The sequence below is a fragment of the Rattus norvegicus genome, chromosome 8, assembly GCF_021556685.1.
Source record: "Rattus norvegicus strain SHRSP/BbbUtx chromosome 8, alternate assembly SHRSP_T2T, whole genome shotgun sequence".
NCBI lineage: Eukaryota > Metazoa > Chordata > Mammalia > Rodentia > Muridae > Rattus > Rattus norvegicus.
Window position 1 is genome coordinate 57,547,481 of NC_141541.1, and position 15,070 is coordinate 57,562,550.

Genomic DNA, 15,070 nt, shown 5'->3' on the forward strand with positions numbered 1-15,070 from the left:
ACCCACCCACCCACTGGGAGTTCTTTCAATTAAATTTTATAATTTTCTCCAAAGATCTTAAATATACTCTGACAGATTTATTTTCATATTTAAATGCAGTATTCCTGAGGCCCAAATGCAGAAATCTCATTTCTAGGTAGGAATACAAGGGAAATAAAACCAATCTATGCAGAGCTATCTGCGCTCCCATATTTATTACAGTGTTATTCCCTACAGAAACATAGACAATCACTCTGAGACAAGACAAAGAAAATGGTGCCCCTCTCCAAACTAATAAAAGCAGGGTAGAATGGTGGTTACAGGAGGTTGTTTTGGGGCTGGGGAACAAAGAGGATGATGTGGGTTATAGCCAGACAAGAGGAATGCATGCTACAGTACTACACAGGATGGTGAACTACAGTGAAAATCATAAAATCATGTACTGTACACTTCATAATGGCTAGGAGAGCAGACTTTCTAAGTATTCACCAAGAAAAACATGCTTTGAAAGGCTTATTTGAATGACTTAGTTCATAATGTATACTCAATCAAAATATGACATACATTATACATATGCATACTTTTGTTAAATAAAGCTATTAAGGCTTTTGTTTTAAAGTCTATTTTGTCTAATATCAATGTTTGGCATCTATTTTATTTTGCATAGTACTTGCCTGGTAAATATTTTCACATTTTTAAGAATGTGATCTACCTCTGTCATAGATGTGTCTCTCTAGGTTTATGCCTAAAGGCTTTTGAACACTGAACGTCTTTCTCCAGATGTCTTACTCATCAGACTTGACATGCCCATCTTTCTTCTAAGTCTGTTCTCCTTCAAATGCCCTCATCTCAGTAAATCATCGGCGTCCTGCCTGTCACTCAACACTCAGGACCTTTCCATGAGTTTTTATTTTTTGCTCAGCCCTCACAGGAACGAAGACTAAAGCTTGTCAAGAATAACTTCTAAGTGTGTTTCTAATTAGTGTACTGTCTCTGTTCCCACTGCCTCAACTCTGCATGCAGCTGACGACTTCCATCCTCCACAGTACTGGGAGAGGCCTCTTGACTGGCCCCTTAGCACCTTATTCTCCCCTCTAGTCTACATTACACACCCAGCACAGGACTTTTCTCAGATATCAGTGCACCTGGTCTCAAAGTGCCTCTGGAGCACTGTTCCTGGTTAACCTGAGTTCTTGCTGCAGCTTCCTCAGCTGCTCTCTTCTAGTCTCTCTCAGACAGGCCACTTCTCCCTTTGCTGACTGTTCTGCACTCCTATGGACCTTCTCAGTCCTTCTGTTTCTAGGAGGCATTGCACTCGCCCCTTAGCTCACTGTTTTCCTATCTCCTTACTTCTCAAGGAGAACATTCCTTCACATCCATTACAATGGTTGACTCCTACTGACTAGATTTTACTTAAATGTCACTTCTTGACAGAAATTTTGACATCTGCCACAGGCTGGATTGCACACACCTCCTCATATTTAGGCTGAAGCTCTATACCTCAATATGACTATATTTGGTCTTTCAAGAGGTAATTAAACAATATCAAGAGAGTTTTGCTATAATTAAATAATATCAGGTGAGGCCCCTATTCACTATGGCTAGTGTCTTTATAAGAACATACAGAGAGTAAAGAAAGAGATGCCTATAAACACACAAGAAGTTTACAGAACGCCAAACAGATTGGACCAGAAAACAAAGTCCACCCCCACTAGCACATAATAATCTAAACACTAAATGTACAGAACAAAGAATATTAAAGGCTGCAAGGGAAAGGACAAGTAAAATATAAAGGCAAACCTATTAGAATTACATTCAATTTCTCATCAGAGACTCTAAAAGCCAGAAGGACCTGAACAGATGTCTTGCAAACCCTAAAGGACCACAGATACAAGCCCAGACTACTATTCCCAGCAAAACTTTCATTCACACTAGGTGGGGAAAACAAGATATTCTATGATAAACCCAAATTTAGACAATATTTACCCACAAATCCATCTCTACAGTAGATACTAGAAAGAAAACAAATGAAATAAATAATTCCATACCAGTAAAACCAAAAGGGAGGCAAACACACACACACACACCACCACCATCAAAATAATAGAGATTAACAACCATTAGTCATTAATATCTCTAAATGTTAATGGACTCAATTCCCCAATAAAAAGACAGAAGCTAACAGAATGGATGGGAAAACAGGAACCATCATTCTGCTACATATAAGAAATACACCTCAACATCAAATATAGACATTACCTCAGAGTAAAGGAATAGAAAAAGGTTTTCCAAGCAAACAGACCCAAGAAGTAAGCTGGTATAGCCATTCTAGCACCTAACAAAATAGACTTTCAACCAAAATTAATCAAGGAAGGACACTATACAGGAGAAGGACAAAAAAAGGAAAAAAAATCCACCAAGATGACACCTTAATTGTGAACATCTATGCCTCAAATGCAAGGGCACCCACATTTGTAAAAGAAACATTACTAAAGCTTAAATCAAAGATTGAAGCCCATACATTAATAGTGGGAGATTTCAACACACCACTCTCACTTATGGACAGGTCATGCAGTCAGAAACTAAACAGCGAAATAATGGAACTAACAGACATTTTGACTCAAATGAAACTAACAGACATCAATGGAATATTTCATCTAAACACAAAAATATTCCTTTTCCCCACAACCTCATGGAGCCTTCTCCAAAACTGACCATATACCTAGTCACAAAGAAAGTCTCAGCAGATATAAGAAAATTGAAATAACCCTCTTTCACTTCTCAGATCACCGTGGATTAAAGCTGGACTTCAACAACAACAGAGACAACAGAAAGCCTACAAATTCATGGAAACTGAATGACCACTGGTCAAGGAAGAAATAAAGAAATTAAAGACTTCCTAGAATTCGATGAATATTTATGAGACTCAATGAGAGCAGTGTTAAGAGAAAAGTTCATAGCACTAAGTATCTTCATAAAAGAAAAAAGTGAGATCTCATACTAGTGACTTAAGAGCATACTTGAAACTGCTGGAACAAAAAGAAGCGAACACACTCAAGATTAGTACACAGAGCAAACAATCAAACTCAGGACTGAAATCAATAAAATAGAAACAAAAATAAGAAAGAAACAACGCAAAGGATCAAAGAAACAAAGAGCTAGTTCTTTGAAAATATCAACAAAACAAGACAAACCTTTATCCAAAGTAACTAAAAGGCAAAGGTAACTAAATTACCCAAATCAGAAACATAAAGAGAAACATAACAACAGACATGGAAGAAATCCAAAGAATCATTAGGTCTTACTTCGAAAACCTGTACTCCACAAAATTGGAAAATCTAAAAGAAATGGATGACTTTCTTGATAGACACCACTTACCAAAGTTAAACTGAGACCAGATAAACAATTTAATCTTATAACCCTTAAGAAAATAGAAGTAGTCATTAAAAGTCTCCCTACCAAAAGAATCTTGGGGCCAGATGGTTTTAGCACAGAATTCCACCAGACTTTCAAATAAGAACTAACAGCAATGCTCTTCAAATTATTCCACAAAATAGAAACAGAAGGAACATTACCAAATTTATTCTATGAGGCCACATTCATTCTGATACCTAAACCATACAAAGATTCAACAAAGAAAATTTCAGACCAATTTCCCTTCTGAACATTGATGCAAAAATACTCAATAAAATACATGCAACCTGAATCCAAGAACACATCGAGGACATTATCCACCTTAATCAAGTAGGCTTCATCCCAGAAGTTCAGAGATGGTTCAACATATGAAAATCTGTTGGTGTAACCCATTGTATAAACAAACTGAACAAAACACCCCACAGGAACATCTCGTTAGATGTCAAAAAGGCCTTTGAAAAAAATCCAACACCCCTTCATGATAAATCAGGGATACAAAGGACCTACCTAAACATAAAAAAAAAAATGTTCAGCAAGTCAATAGTCAACATCAAATTAAATGGAGAGAAAATTAAAGCAATTCCACTAAAATCGTGGGAGAGACAAGGCTGCCCATTCTCTCCCTATCTATTAAAAATAGAACTTGAAGTTCTAGCCAGAGCCATAAGACAACTAAAAATGATCAAGGGGATACAAATTGGAAAGGGGGAAGTCAAAGTATTACTATTTGCAGATGATATGACAGTATACATAAGTGACCCCAAAATTCTATCAGGGAACTCTTCTAGCTGATAACCACCTTCAACAAAGTGGCTGGACTCAAATTTAACTAAAAGCAATAAGAAGGAGCCCTCCTATATACAAACAGTAAGCAAGTTGAGAAAGAAATCAGGGAAACAACGCCCTTCACAACAGCCACAGTTAATATAAAATATCTTGGTGTAACTCTAACCAAGCAAATGAAAGACCTGTATGACAAGAATGTCTAGTCTTTGAAGAAAGAAAGTGAAGATGTCAGAAGGAAAGCTCTCCTGTGCTCGTGGGTTGGCAGGATTAATATAGCAAAAATGTCCATCTTACCAAAAGCAATCTATAAGCTCAATGCAATTCCCATCAAAATTCCAATACAATTCTTTACAGATCTTGAAAGAACACTACTTAACTTCATTTGGAAAGGCAAAAAACTCAGGATAGATAAAATAATCCTGTAAAATAAGCAAACTTCAGGAAGCATCACCATCCCTTATCTCAATTAATACTTCAGAGCAATAGGAATTAAAAATCTGCACCTGTTGTCCTAAAAACAGACACTTTGAGCAATGGATATGAACTGAAAACCCAGAAGTAAATCCTCACACCTATGAACACTTGATTTTGATAAAGAAGCCAGAAATACACAGTGAAAAAGAAAGCAGCTTCAACAAATGGTGCTGGTCTAACAAGATGTCCACATGTAGAAGGATGCAAATAGATCCATATCTATCGCCTTGCCCCAAACTCAAGTCCAAGTGGATCAAAGATCTCAATACGAACCAGATGCACTGAACCTGATAAAGGAGAAAATGGGGGAATAGCCTTGAACTCAATGGCATAGGAGAAAACTTTCTGAACAGAACACCTTTCGTGCAGGTACTAAGATCAACAACTATTACGTGGGACTTCATGAAGTAGAAAATCTTCTATAAGGCAAAGGACATCAGATCTGTGTGGCTTTAAATAACCACAGGTAGTTATGAATATCATAGAGGGGATGGATTATTACAGGACAATCTAAGTGGGCAGCTTATATCAATATCAACTGGCTCTGAGTTCTTTGGGCATTTTGTGGGTTGAAAACTTACTGATATAAATCTGACTGATAAATTTCAAGCCTTGATTTTACAAGTTTTGATTTTACTGGGTTACAGAGATTTGTAACAGCTAACCACAAGAGGGCGGTTGCTGCATGGGGCTAGTCAGAGAGACAGTAAGACCACTGGAGCCAGAGAGTAACTGGTGCTAGCCTGACAGAGTGCTTTTTCCCTTTTCATTATTTAATGCAACAATGCCTTGCATCAGGGACCTCTTTCAGAGTCAGCACCTAAGCCAAAGACATCAAGAATCTAATCAACAACTGCGAAACTGCCCCGTTAGACAGCCATTTCCCCAGCCGGGACCAGACTCAGAAACTACTTGGACTTCCATGGCTGGGAAAAGGCTCTGACTGGGAAAAGGGTGATTCTGCAGTGTGTGAGTGGACATGTGCATGTACAGGTCCCACTGCTCTGTTCCCTGGGTCTCAACCTGAGACAATGTCCAAGAAGGGGAAGTCCCTTTCCTAGTAAGCTCTGACTTGGTTCTGACTACCTCTCTGCTCTCCCTGAGTGGTAATGGAGGATTGAGGTACATGAAGGTCCCTACTCTCTGGAAAAGAAAAAGAAAATCCCCCAGAGAAAGGTATACAGAAGAGGCTAAGGAGAAAACTACTGGGAAAGTGATTGCCAATACTGGAATTTGAGCATCTGAGTTTGATCTCCAACACCCTTGTAAAAAGCTGGCTGAGGTAGTACATCTGTAATCCCAGGACAGGGAAAGCAGGCACAGGTGGATCCTGGGGCTTGTTGGTCAGGGACCCTAAGCTAATCAGTGAGCCTCAGGTCCCGTGAGGAACCCTATCTGAGAGGAAAATTGAAGTAGACAGCTCCTGAGCAAGGACGCCCAAGGTTGACTCTCCACAAATACACATGGTCATCTTCATACTCATGAACATGCACATACACTAGTATGTGCATGACACCACAAACACATGTGTGCACACACACACACACACACACACACACACACACACGAAGGTATGCATGTAGTTACACAATGAGAAGTGACATCTACAAGTTAAATATAGAGGTACGAGGAAAGATCAATCCTGTCAACAGTTTGTTCTTACAGTCTCGTTTCAGAAACAGGGAAAAATTTCCCTGTTTAGTTCATCTACATTCTGGTATTTTGTGATAGTCCCATCAGACTAATACAACTGCTTAAACTGGGTTAGGGTCTTCTGTGTTTTCAACTTTCTCTTTCTTCCACATACTACCTTGAAATTATTTTTTTAATGTCTGTTCTCACATTGAACTGTGCTTAGCCCAGGGAGTGGCACTATTAGGAGGTACGGCCTTGCTGGAGTAAGTGTGGCTTTGTTGGAGGAAGTGTGGCCTTGCTGAAGTAAGTGTGGCTTTGTTGGAGTAGGTGTGGTCTTGTTGGAGGAACTGTGTCACTGTGAGCATGGGCTTTAAGATACTCACCCTAGCTGCCTGGAAGCCAGTCTTCTCCTGTTTGCCTTCAGAACTCTCAGCTCCTCCTGCACTATGCCTGCCTGGACACTGACACATTCCCTACATCCATGATAATGGACTGAACCTCTGAACCTGTAAGTTAGCCTCAATTAAATGTTGTCCTTGTAAGAATTGCCTTGGTCGTGGTGGAACATGGCAAGGTGCATGGAGGAGAGCTGTCAGCCTGAATATCAGTGCGGTAAAACCCTAACCTAGACAAAAGTAAACTGCAAGCAGCTTATTCCTGCTCACACATGAGAGGTGGAGAGATGAGGGGGCTCGAGGAGAAGGTCATGTGAGGACTTAGTCCCGATGAGAGCTCCTGATTCACTGTGACTGAGAAGAACACAAGCAGAGAAGTGTCTGGCCAGATCTGCATTTTAGATACATTACTCTGTGGGGAGTGTAGGCCTAGCAGGAGAAACAACGATTAGAAGTTGTTAAGAGTCTGAAGAGAGGAACCAGAACAGAGGGTGCCTCAGAGAAGATGGACAGGGGGTGGGGTGAGGGGAATCCAAACCTGAAGGCTGATTGGACACAAGGTGGAAAGGTGGGAGGGGTCCCGCTGACTTGGAGATTTGGGGGTGACAGTGCCACCAACTGAGACCAGAAGGGGCGAGCAGAGAGGGGAGTTTGATGTAGGAAGGGGAGAGGAGAGAAAGTGAGAGGCAATGACTCAATTCCGGACACATTAAGATAGAGGCACTGTGGTAATCTTGGCAATGGGCCGTAGAGCCAGAGGCTCAAAGAAAGGGAGGGAGGCAGTACAGACACCAGCAAGCAGGTGGGTTCACATGAAGATAGCAGGGTACCAAGGCCACAAAAGCATTCAGGAAGGAGTTCAGGAAAGGCTGGTGTAGGCACAAATGAACACACAAGTATATATCCACACGAAGTTACCTTATTTCTAAATCTGTTTTGTTTCCCTTTCACCCATACAGCCGGACAATTTAACATACTTCTACTTGCTAAATAAAGAGTGTGTGTGTGTGTGTGTGTGTGTGTGTGTGTGTGTGTGTGTGTGTGTACTCTTTTTAGCTGCAAACAAAGTCAGGGCAGCGATAAGACTGGTTTGGAGTCTCTTCAACGTGCTGCGTAGTTCAGAGGACATTAACTTGTTTGAGATTGGGAAGGGTGTTCTTGGTCAGGGGGACTGAGAAAGAGGATGAAACTCATAAGCCATTTATGTAACCAACAGATATGAAGGGAAAGCCACAGACTCTTGCCCCCTGCTTACAAGAGGGACCCAGATGATTAAATAGGCTTTCAAGCCATCTCAAAGGGAACAGATAGGCTCACTGGCAACCTGGAAAGGTGCTTGGAGGAGAGCCGTCAGCCTGAATTTCAGTCAGACCATAACAGCTTCTATGATACCGATTAACAGCCAGAAAATACTGCCCCAAGGCTGTGACTGAGTTCTCAATAGCCTTTCTGTTTAATTTCAATTACATTTTTTTTCTTTGAGAGTCATAAACCTGTCAAACGAGCCAGGATCTAACTTCCTTTCCCTTTACCCAGTTCACCGCTCCAAGGCAGAACTCAATCTGTGACTTACTGCTACTTACTTATTTCATCCACATTTTCCAGAAATCTCTGCAAGTCTCTCTCTTGATCATCAGCCATTGCAGACACAAATCTCTAAGGGAGGCAGTATAAATTATGAAATTAATAATGAAACACTAAACAGAACCGTTGGGCTTATTATCTGTCTAAGACTAAGAGCCAAGTGATTATTATTAAGGCAGATTTGTGTTTGTAAATGTCATGAATAACAGCGGGGAGAGCCATTTTCCTCCGACTACTGTCTAAGGCCAAGGGACAGTCATTACTTGTGGCAATACTTCCTGAGAGCCGCCAGCCCTGCCTCTGCCGGGGGAGATTGCTCTACAATAATTCCTCCAAAGCTAACATCAACCACTGTGATTTAGGGACCCAATGTCAAAGGAAGCTGGGAGAGGAGCCCACTGATTACCAGGGCTGGAGGAGGAGTGTAGTTCTTCCCAACCTTGGCCATGACAGGTGTGCCTAGTCAGAAGCTTGGACCAGGTAAAGCACAGGATATAAGTAGGGAGGAAGAAAATTTTCATCATGTCCATGGCCACACTTGATTAAAACCTTTGCCTCTGCATTGTTTCTGAGGATGAAAAGGTGTCAGAATACACCAGCATCTGTTTTCCAGTGCTCTACAAGGTAGATTGGCTTTATTACACTTCCTTTTGAATGCGAAGACATGATAAACTCAGTGGCACCCTAAGGTTTATCCACACACCTAAAGATCACCTGGAGCTTATAAGATATAGATTTCCCCAGCCTTGGCCCATAGGGAGCCTCAATTCACGTGGGAGCACACCTAGGTTATGTACACTTTAAATACACTAGACTGTGGTTCCAGCTTGCAGATAGGCTTGGTAGTGCAGTCAGACAACTTTGAACTAAAACTTTGCCATGCACAAGGAGTCCCAGTTTCTCCATTCATGTTCTGGAAATCATAATGCAAACCCAGAGGACACCACAGCGCTGACTGTAGCACTGGAACGTGGGTGGGTGATTAGTCAGGCTTCTTTATCTAGAAAACAGCCTTGGCATACGACTCAAACAGCTAACACTCCCTAGGAATGGGATTCACATCCCGGGAGAAGTGAATTAACTCGTTCACAGGTATGAGGCTAGCATGAACCAGGCGATTCATGGATGGAGACAGCCAATCTTTCCAGAACAGTACACCCAAGCTAGAAGGGTCAGCAGGAATGCAGAGGCAAGGCTCCCTGGCCAGACACACAGCGGCGGCGGCGGGGGTTGGGGGAGGTACACGGGAGCTCCGCCCCTCAGTCCGGCACACCCCACCGGAGGGCGGGGACTGCTGTACTGTTGCCTGGCAACCTCTCCCCCGCGTCCTGGCCCTGTGCTTTCAGAGTTTGTCTCAGCCTGCAGCTGGTCCTCAATCATCCTTAGGGGCCCGAGTCAGTGGCCTCTGTCAACGCTAAGGTCAGGACAGGACATAGTTCCAGGACAGATTCCCTAGGACCACCCAGCTAGACTGACCTTTAGTACTCAGGATCTGACGGAAGTGGAAGCTGAGGACAGGCTGTGACTGGCTTTTGCTGGGAAGAGGCGGGGCCTGGGTGGGCGGAGCCTCTTGTGACCCACAGAACGCCTGCCCGGTTTGAAACTGGGATGTCCCACCTACAGCCAGAAGCAGGTTGGTGCCGGCTGGTCGCTAAAGCAACGCTCATAACGCCCTTCCACTCTGGAGCCGCGAGGGTTCTCCCAAATGATTTCATATCTTGGGCTCCATAATGTAAAGGGTCCATCCAGCGTACTTGGATGTGAGTCCGGTTTTGTTTTAATGCGTGGCTTCCAAGACAGTACCGTCTCTTTGAGTCTTAATTTTTCTCATACACAAGTGGAAAAACGACACCTTTTCACAAAGTTATTGTCTAAGGGGCTTGGATACTAGCCACAGAAGTAAGCGTTATACAAAGAACACTAGTAGGATTTAGGCTAGAGTGAGCTTGGGCACATCCATTCACATTCGAAATACATGCACACCTCATTAATAACCCCCACCATACCCCCACCTTGAAGCAGGATATCACTGTGTAGTCTAGCCTGGGCTCACACTCCCTATCCTCCAGCCTCAGCCTAATGAGTGCTGGAATTAGAGCTTTTTGCCATCATATCCGGCACTAGTCTGTCTTTAAGCAAGTTTCAACACATGCTGTACTAGGTCTTTGTGGGTTGAACATTTGAAGAGAATAAGTTTAAGCCGATGACCCCAGGGACTCCTCAGCAAATCTGTGGATACTTTCACAGAAAGCAGCTTGATTGGCTGAGGGATAGAACTTACCAGGGACGGAGATTTACAGCCAACCAGCTATTAATTGCAAGATTCCTTGGTGTCCTTGGTCCTCTCTGGTTCTTAGAATGTTTCTACTTTGTCTTTCTCATAGTTCCCTAAGCTCTGAGGGGAAGGGTTTGACGAAGATGTCCTGTTTAGGACTGATACTAACAAAGCTTCCCATTCTCTGCATGTTGTCCATTGGTGGGTCCCTGAGTAGTTTCTGTCTGTTGCAGGAAGAAGCTTCTTGATGGTGACTGGGCCAGACACTGAGCTGAGTACAGGTCTGATGTAGCTACTGAGGAATCCCAGGTAGAAAATGTTTCTAGGTGTTACAGGCTGACACCAAGGGAATGGACTAAAAACAGGCTGGGCCTCCTGTGTTGTTAAGTGGAGTCTCCAGGATATGGAGGTAGAGTGGGAGAACTGGCTCGTGCAGTATGCCTGTTACAGTCTGGGATGAGACTACTCTGTCATATTGTTAAACGCAGTTTCCCCCGGTTAAATTTAATGTGAACCGAAAGGCACTATTCATTCACTCAGTAAATGTTCTATCAGTGGGCACATCGTTTCATTTTAAAATAACCTAAATGTTGTTATGCCAGTGTAAGAGAAGTGCTGGTAGTTTCAAAACACCCAATGGCTTTAAAATGTATCTCTTCAATGGCCTCTAAACAACAGAGCATCTATGAGGGATGATATTGATCATTTTATTTGAGGTGGGAAGACATGATCACTATGGGTGGTATCATTCCCTATGCTTGGGACCCTGGACTGTTTAATAGTGTGAAAAAGCAAGCTAAATACTAGCGAGCACGTGTTGTGCTTTTATTTTGACTGCAGATGGGATGTGACGAGCTGCTTCAAGCTCCTGCTGCCGCCTTTGATGGAATGACTGTACCTTGGACTGTGAGCTAGATAAATCTTCCCACCTTAAGTCTCTTTTTGTCAAGGTATCTTATGACAGCACCGGGGGATAAAACCCAAGACAGAAGCTGAAGACTGGTGTTCCTTAGAGAAGTTACATAATTTGTTTTCCTGCTTGAAGTCACCACCCAGTTTACATCTCCCCACATAGTCAGAACACTAACCTTTTACAGAATGTCTCATGCTTCATCCTGTTCGCCGATAATGCTCTCACATTTGTCTACCACAGGAACAGCCACAGGGATTGTGGAAATGTTCCCTGTGACCAGCTCCCACGGCAGAATGGAAGAGAAGAGGCTGTTTGTTGTTGTAAAAATATAAAATAAAACAAGTATTGTTGGTCTTTTATCCCGCTAGGCCTGCACCGCGGTGCCCCAAGATATCTGCTAGATATCTTGGCAGAAACACATCCCAACTCCTCAGCGGCCCAGTGTCTCCTGCCGCCACACACTTTCCTTCACTCAAACCCTCACATAAAAGAACACATAACACAATAATCTTAGATCCAATTGATAAGATATAATTGCCCACTTAAACATACAAACCCTGGTACCATTCATCCCTTAGGAACATTGATAACAACCTGTAAATACACAGAGCAGAATCTTAACACCACCTGCCATGGCTTCACCCCCCTCCCGCCTTGTCTCTTCCTTTCTCCTCAGTCTCCTCCTCTTCCTTCAAACTTCTCTCCTGCCCATCCTTCCTTCATCTCCAATGACAGGCCTCCTTCTATCCTGTACCTGCCCTTCACCGGAACTTTACAAATTCAATGGGGAGGTTCTGGTGAAGTCGCCTTATTCCTGAGTACGGAGTCTAGGGCACTGTCCTTGGGGCAGTGGAATTAGCATCAAAATACAGATAACTCCAGGGCAAACCACAACAACTGTTCAGCTAGGTTCTGCAGGAAGAGCTGTTGTCAACCAGTGTGGATTCTGGGCAAGTGTGGAGGCTCCGAGTGGAAGAGAATTAGAGGCGGGAAATGGTGTGATGTCTGAAAAAGAAAAACTTTAATGTAAGAGTGATGAGTCCTGAGCTCTAGGGTGTGGGTGATGTAGTAGAGTCAAAGCCAGAACCCCCAAAAAAGAGTGTGAGGCTAGTCACTGGCAAGGCAAGCGCCCAGGTAAGAGGTGATAAGAGTTCTAGAGCAATGGGTAGGAGAAGGGGCAGACTTACTTGCTCCTGGAACTGGCTTGAACGGTGATGCTCTGTAGCCACAGACTGTCGGGCTGGTGCTTCTTCAGAAGCCCTTTCTGTCTGATGGCTTCCATTCCTGTTGCTATGGAGCCCCACTCTCCAGTCCCATTCATTACAGGACTAGTCCCCATTCCTTAGGACTAGAGGTCTGGCTGTGCTTCGTCTTTTTGTTTCTAGCACTTGGAATTGAGTGAGCAAATGTGCTTACGGGAACTGTCAAGTGTGCTATGCTGGATGGAGAGAGGATGAGAGAGCTGACAGTTTGCATCAGGCTTCTAAGAGCCATCTGTCCTGAAGAGCAAGTGTTACAGTTACAAGCCACTTCCGGGGGGGGGGGTTATGAATCTTACACTTGATAGATTAGGGTTCTTCATTTTGCTCTGCTTCTTTGTTTAACTGGTGATGTTTGTTGTTTTAGAGGATGCTATCTCATTCTGTGGCCCCGGCTAACCCAAAGTTCACTTCGTGGCCCAGGTTGTCCTCTAGCTTGAGGTGACCCTATTGCTTTGGGAGCTCAGGTTGCAGGTGTGTGCCCCCAAACTCACCTCGGATTGGTCAGAAGACCTAAGTGACCCTGGAAAGCCAGTCACCTGGCAGCAAAGAGTCTGATTTTTCTTTCTTCCAGGCACATGGAAGATTTCACTTTTTTGTGGCCTGGTAACTTGATATGGCCAATGTGGTATTCAGAGAAGCAACGTGAACAAGAACCTTCCAGAACCCAGTATGACTCACTGAATACGCCCCCCACCCCACCCAGCAGCTAGCCAATGGAGGCCCACATGAACAGTCACAGAAACCCAGTTCACCTTTGATTTATAAAGGAGTAAACAATAAACCTGGCTGATAAGGGGTCAACATTTTTGGTGGGTGTGTTGCCTCGGTATAACATGCGCAGCCACTCAGACCACCTGCTCTTTATTTGATGCCATGCCAAAAATCTAAGGACCCTGTGGGTGGATCCGTGTGGATCAAGGTCGCTGTTAGATTTTTAAGGGTCAATGCCTGCCTGCGTTCGCAGTGGTTCACATGCGCAGAGACTTTTGAAAGCATTAGTGAGCTGTATTTCAAGGATGATTTTACTTTTATTGAGCCTAAATCCCCTGCGTGGGACTCCGGTTTTGTGGTTTACGTCTTCAATAAAAATGGGGGAGCATCTGGCCATCTTCCACTGTGTCATAAATCTGAGGCTCAGATTAATAGAAGTCATCGCTACACTTTTACTCAGGCTGCTCCCTACTGTGCAAACAATCCTAACTCCTCGCTTCTTCCCATCAATTATATCATACAAGCTTAGAAGAGATTGGGGGGAAAAATCCCCAGCCTCATGCAGAATGAAACAAACTACCTTTGCCTGTGGAGATCAACTGCTACAGACAAATCCACCAGAATCCAGGAGCCAAACCACAGTCAGCCAGTCAAGCCCTCAGCTGCGTGAGCCAGGGAGTTTGACAACTTTGGTTTCGAGATTCAGAGAAGAAGAAGTCAGAAGGATTTGTCCAGGTCTCTTGTCTCCTCAAGAAGAATTACAGAATCATGCTTCATTTCTCTCTCCTAACCATTTGTCCTTACAGGGAAAGAAACCCTTAAGCTAAAAATTCTTGTCACTTGGATTCTCCTGTGCTCTCTCTAGTCCAACTCGCCGCTGTACAGGAAAAAGTATTTTCAGGATCTCAGGTTCATGTGTCTGCAGGAGACAAGAGTATCCCTTGATATTTCTGTGCTGAAATGATGGCATGGAAAATATTAGCAGCAGCCACAATCGCAGTCCCAAGAAACACTTGCTGAGCTGTGTGTGACAGGCATACATATGACTTAATGTAAATGTTCTGTTTGTTCCCATTTCTTTAGTCAAGAACATGCAGTCAAAAGGGGCTGAGACTTGTCAGGGTCTGGGGAAGACCTGAGCCCTTAAAGCTACCCCACTTCACTGCCCTGACTCCCAGGTGACTCCTTGTGGCAGACAATGCCCGTTTCGAACTTTTGCTGTCAGCAGTCATCCTGGGAAATTCCACGGAAGCTTAAGCTCCATTTCCACCCCCACCCCAGGAATGTAAAGCAGGCTGCTCCGTGCAGTCACAGACTGGTCTAACATCCCCTCCATAGGGAAGTGTCCCTAACTTCATTAAGAATGCTAGGTGATTCCATCAATGTCTTTCTTTAGAGACGTTGCTGTGGGTCAAGAGACTTCTATGCTAGGAAAGGGCAGCAGGAACTCCTGTGCCGAATGGGAGACCCTGCCTGGTGTGGAGCAGCACTGCCCTCTTGTGGGCTGAATGGGTGTGACTAGCCAGTGCCCTGGCAGAAATGGGCTATAGGGCATGAGGTCAGTGCTCAGGTATTCTTGTTTTTCTTGCATTTACTTAGTGCTAACCGAGCACCTCCTGTGTTTGCATACCTAGTATGCTAA

The 15,070-nt window shown here is 43.6% G+C and overlaps 1 protein-coding gene and 1 long non-coding RNA gene across 12 annotated transcripts in view; one reads left to right on the plus strand and one right to left on the minus strand.

Annotated features, from left to right (window-relative positions):
- The window catches only part of Ttc12 (tetratricopeptide repeat domain 12), a 48,435-nt gene extending 37,581 nt beyond the window's left edge, over window positions 1-10,854 (minus strand). Inside the window, exons 1-2 of one of the 4 annotated variants that reach the window (XM_087560988.1) lie at window positions 10,549-10,854; window positions 8,267-8,339 (exon numbers count right to left, since the gene is read on the minus strand). In XM_087560988.1, coding sequence (XP_087417114.1) covers window positions 8,267-8,324 — 58 coding nt within the window. In that variant the 5' untranslated portion in view covers window positions 8,325-8,339; window positions 10,549-10,854. 4 annotated transcript variants of the gene reach the window in all.
- Window positions 9,576-13,843, plus strand: LOC102555969 (uncharacterized). 8 transcript variants are annotated; one of them, XR_015627256.1, is made up of 5 exons: window positions 9,587-9,686; window positions 10,776-10,851; window positions 11,383-11,492; window positions 13,082-13,188; window positions 13,289-13,523. It is a non-coding gene; the product is annotated as an uncharacterized LOC102555969 (long non-coding RNA). The 8 variants fall into 8 exon arrangements; XR_015627253.1 differs by lacking the exon at window positions 9,587-9,686 and adding an exon at window positions 9,814-9,900 and having other exon boundaries at window positions 13,289-13,843; XR_015627257.1 differs by lacking the exon at window positions 13,082-13,188 and having other exon boundaries at window positions 9,576-9,686; window positions 13,289-13,518.
- The last annotated feature ends 1,227 nt before the right edge of the window (window positions 13,844-15,070 follow it).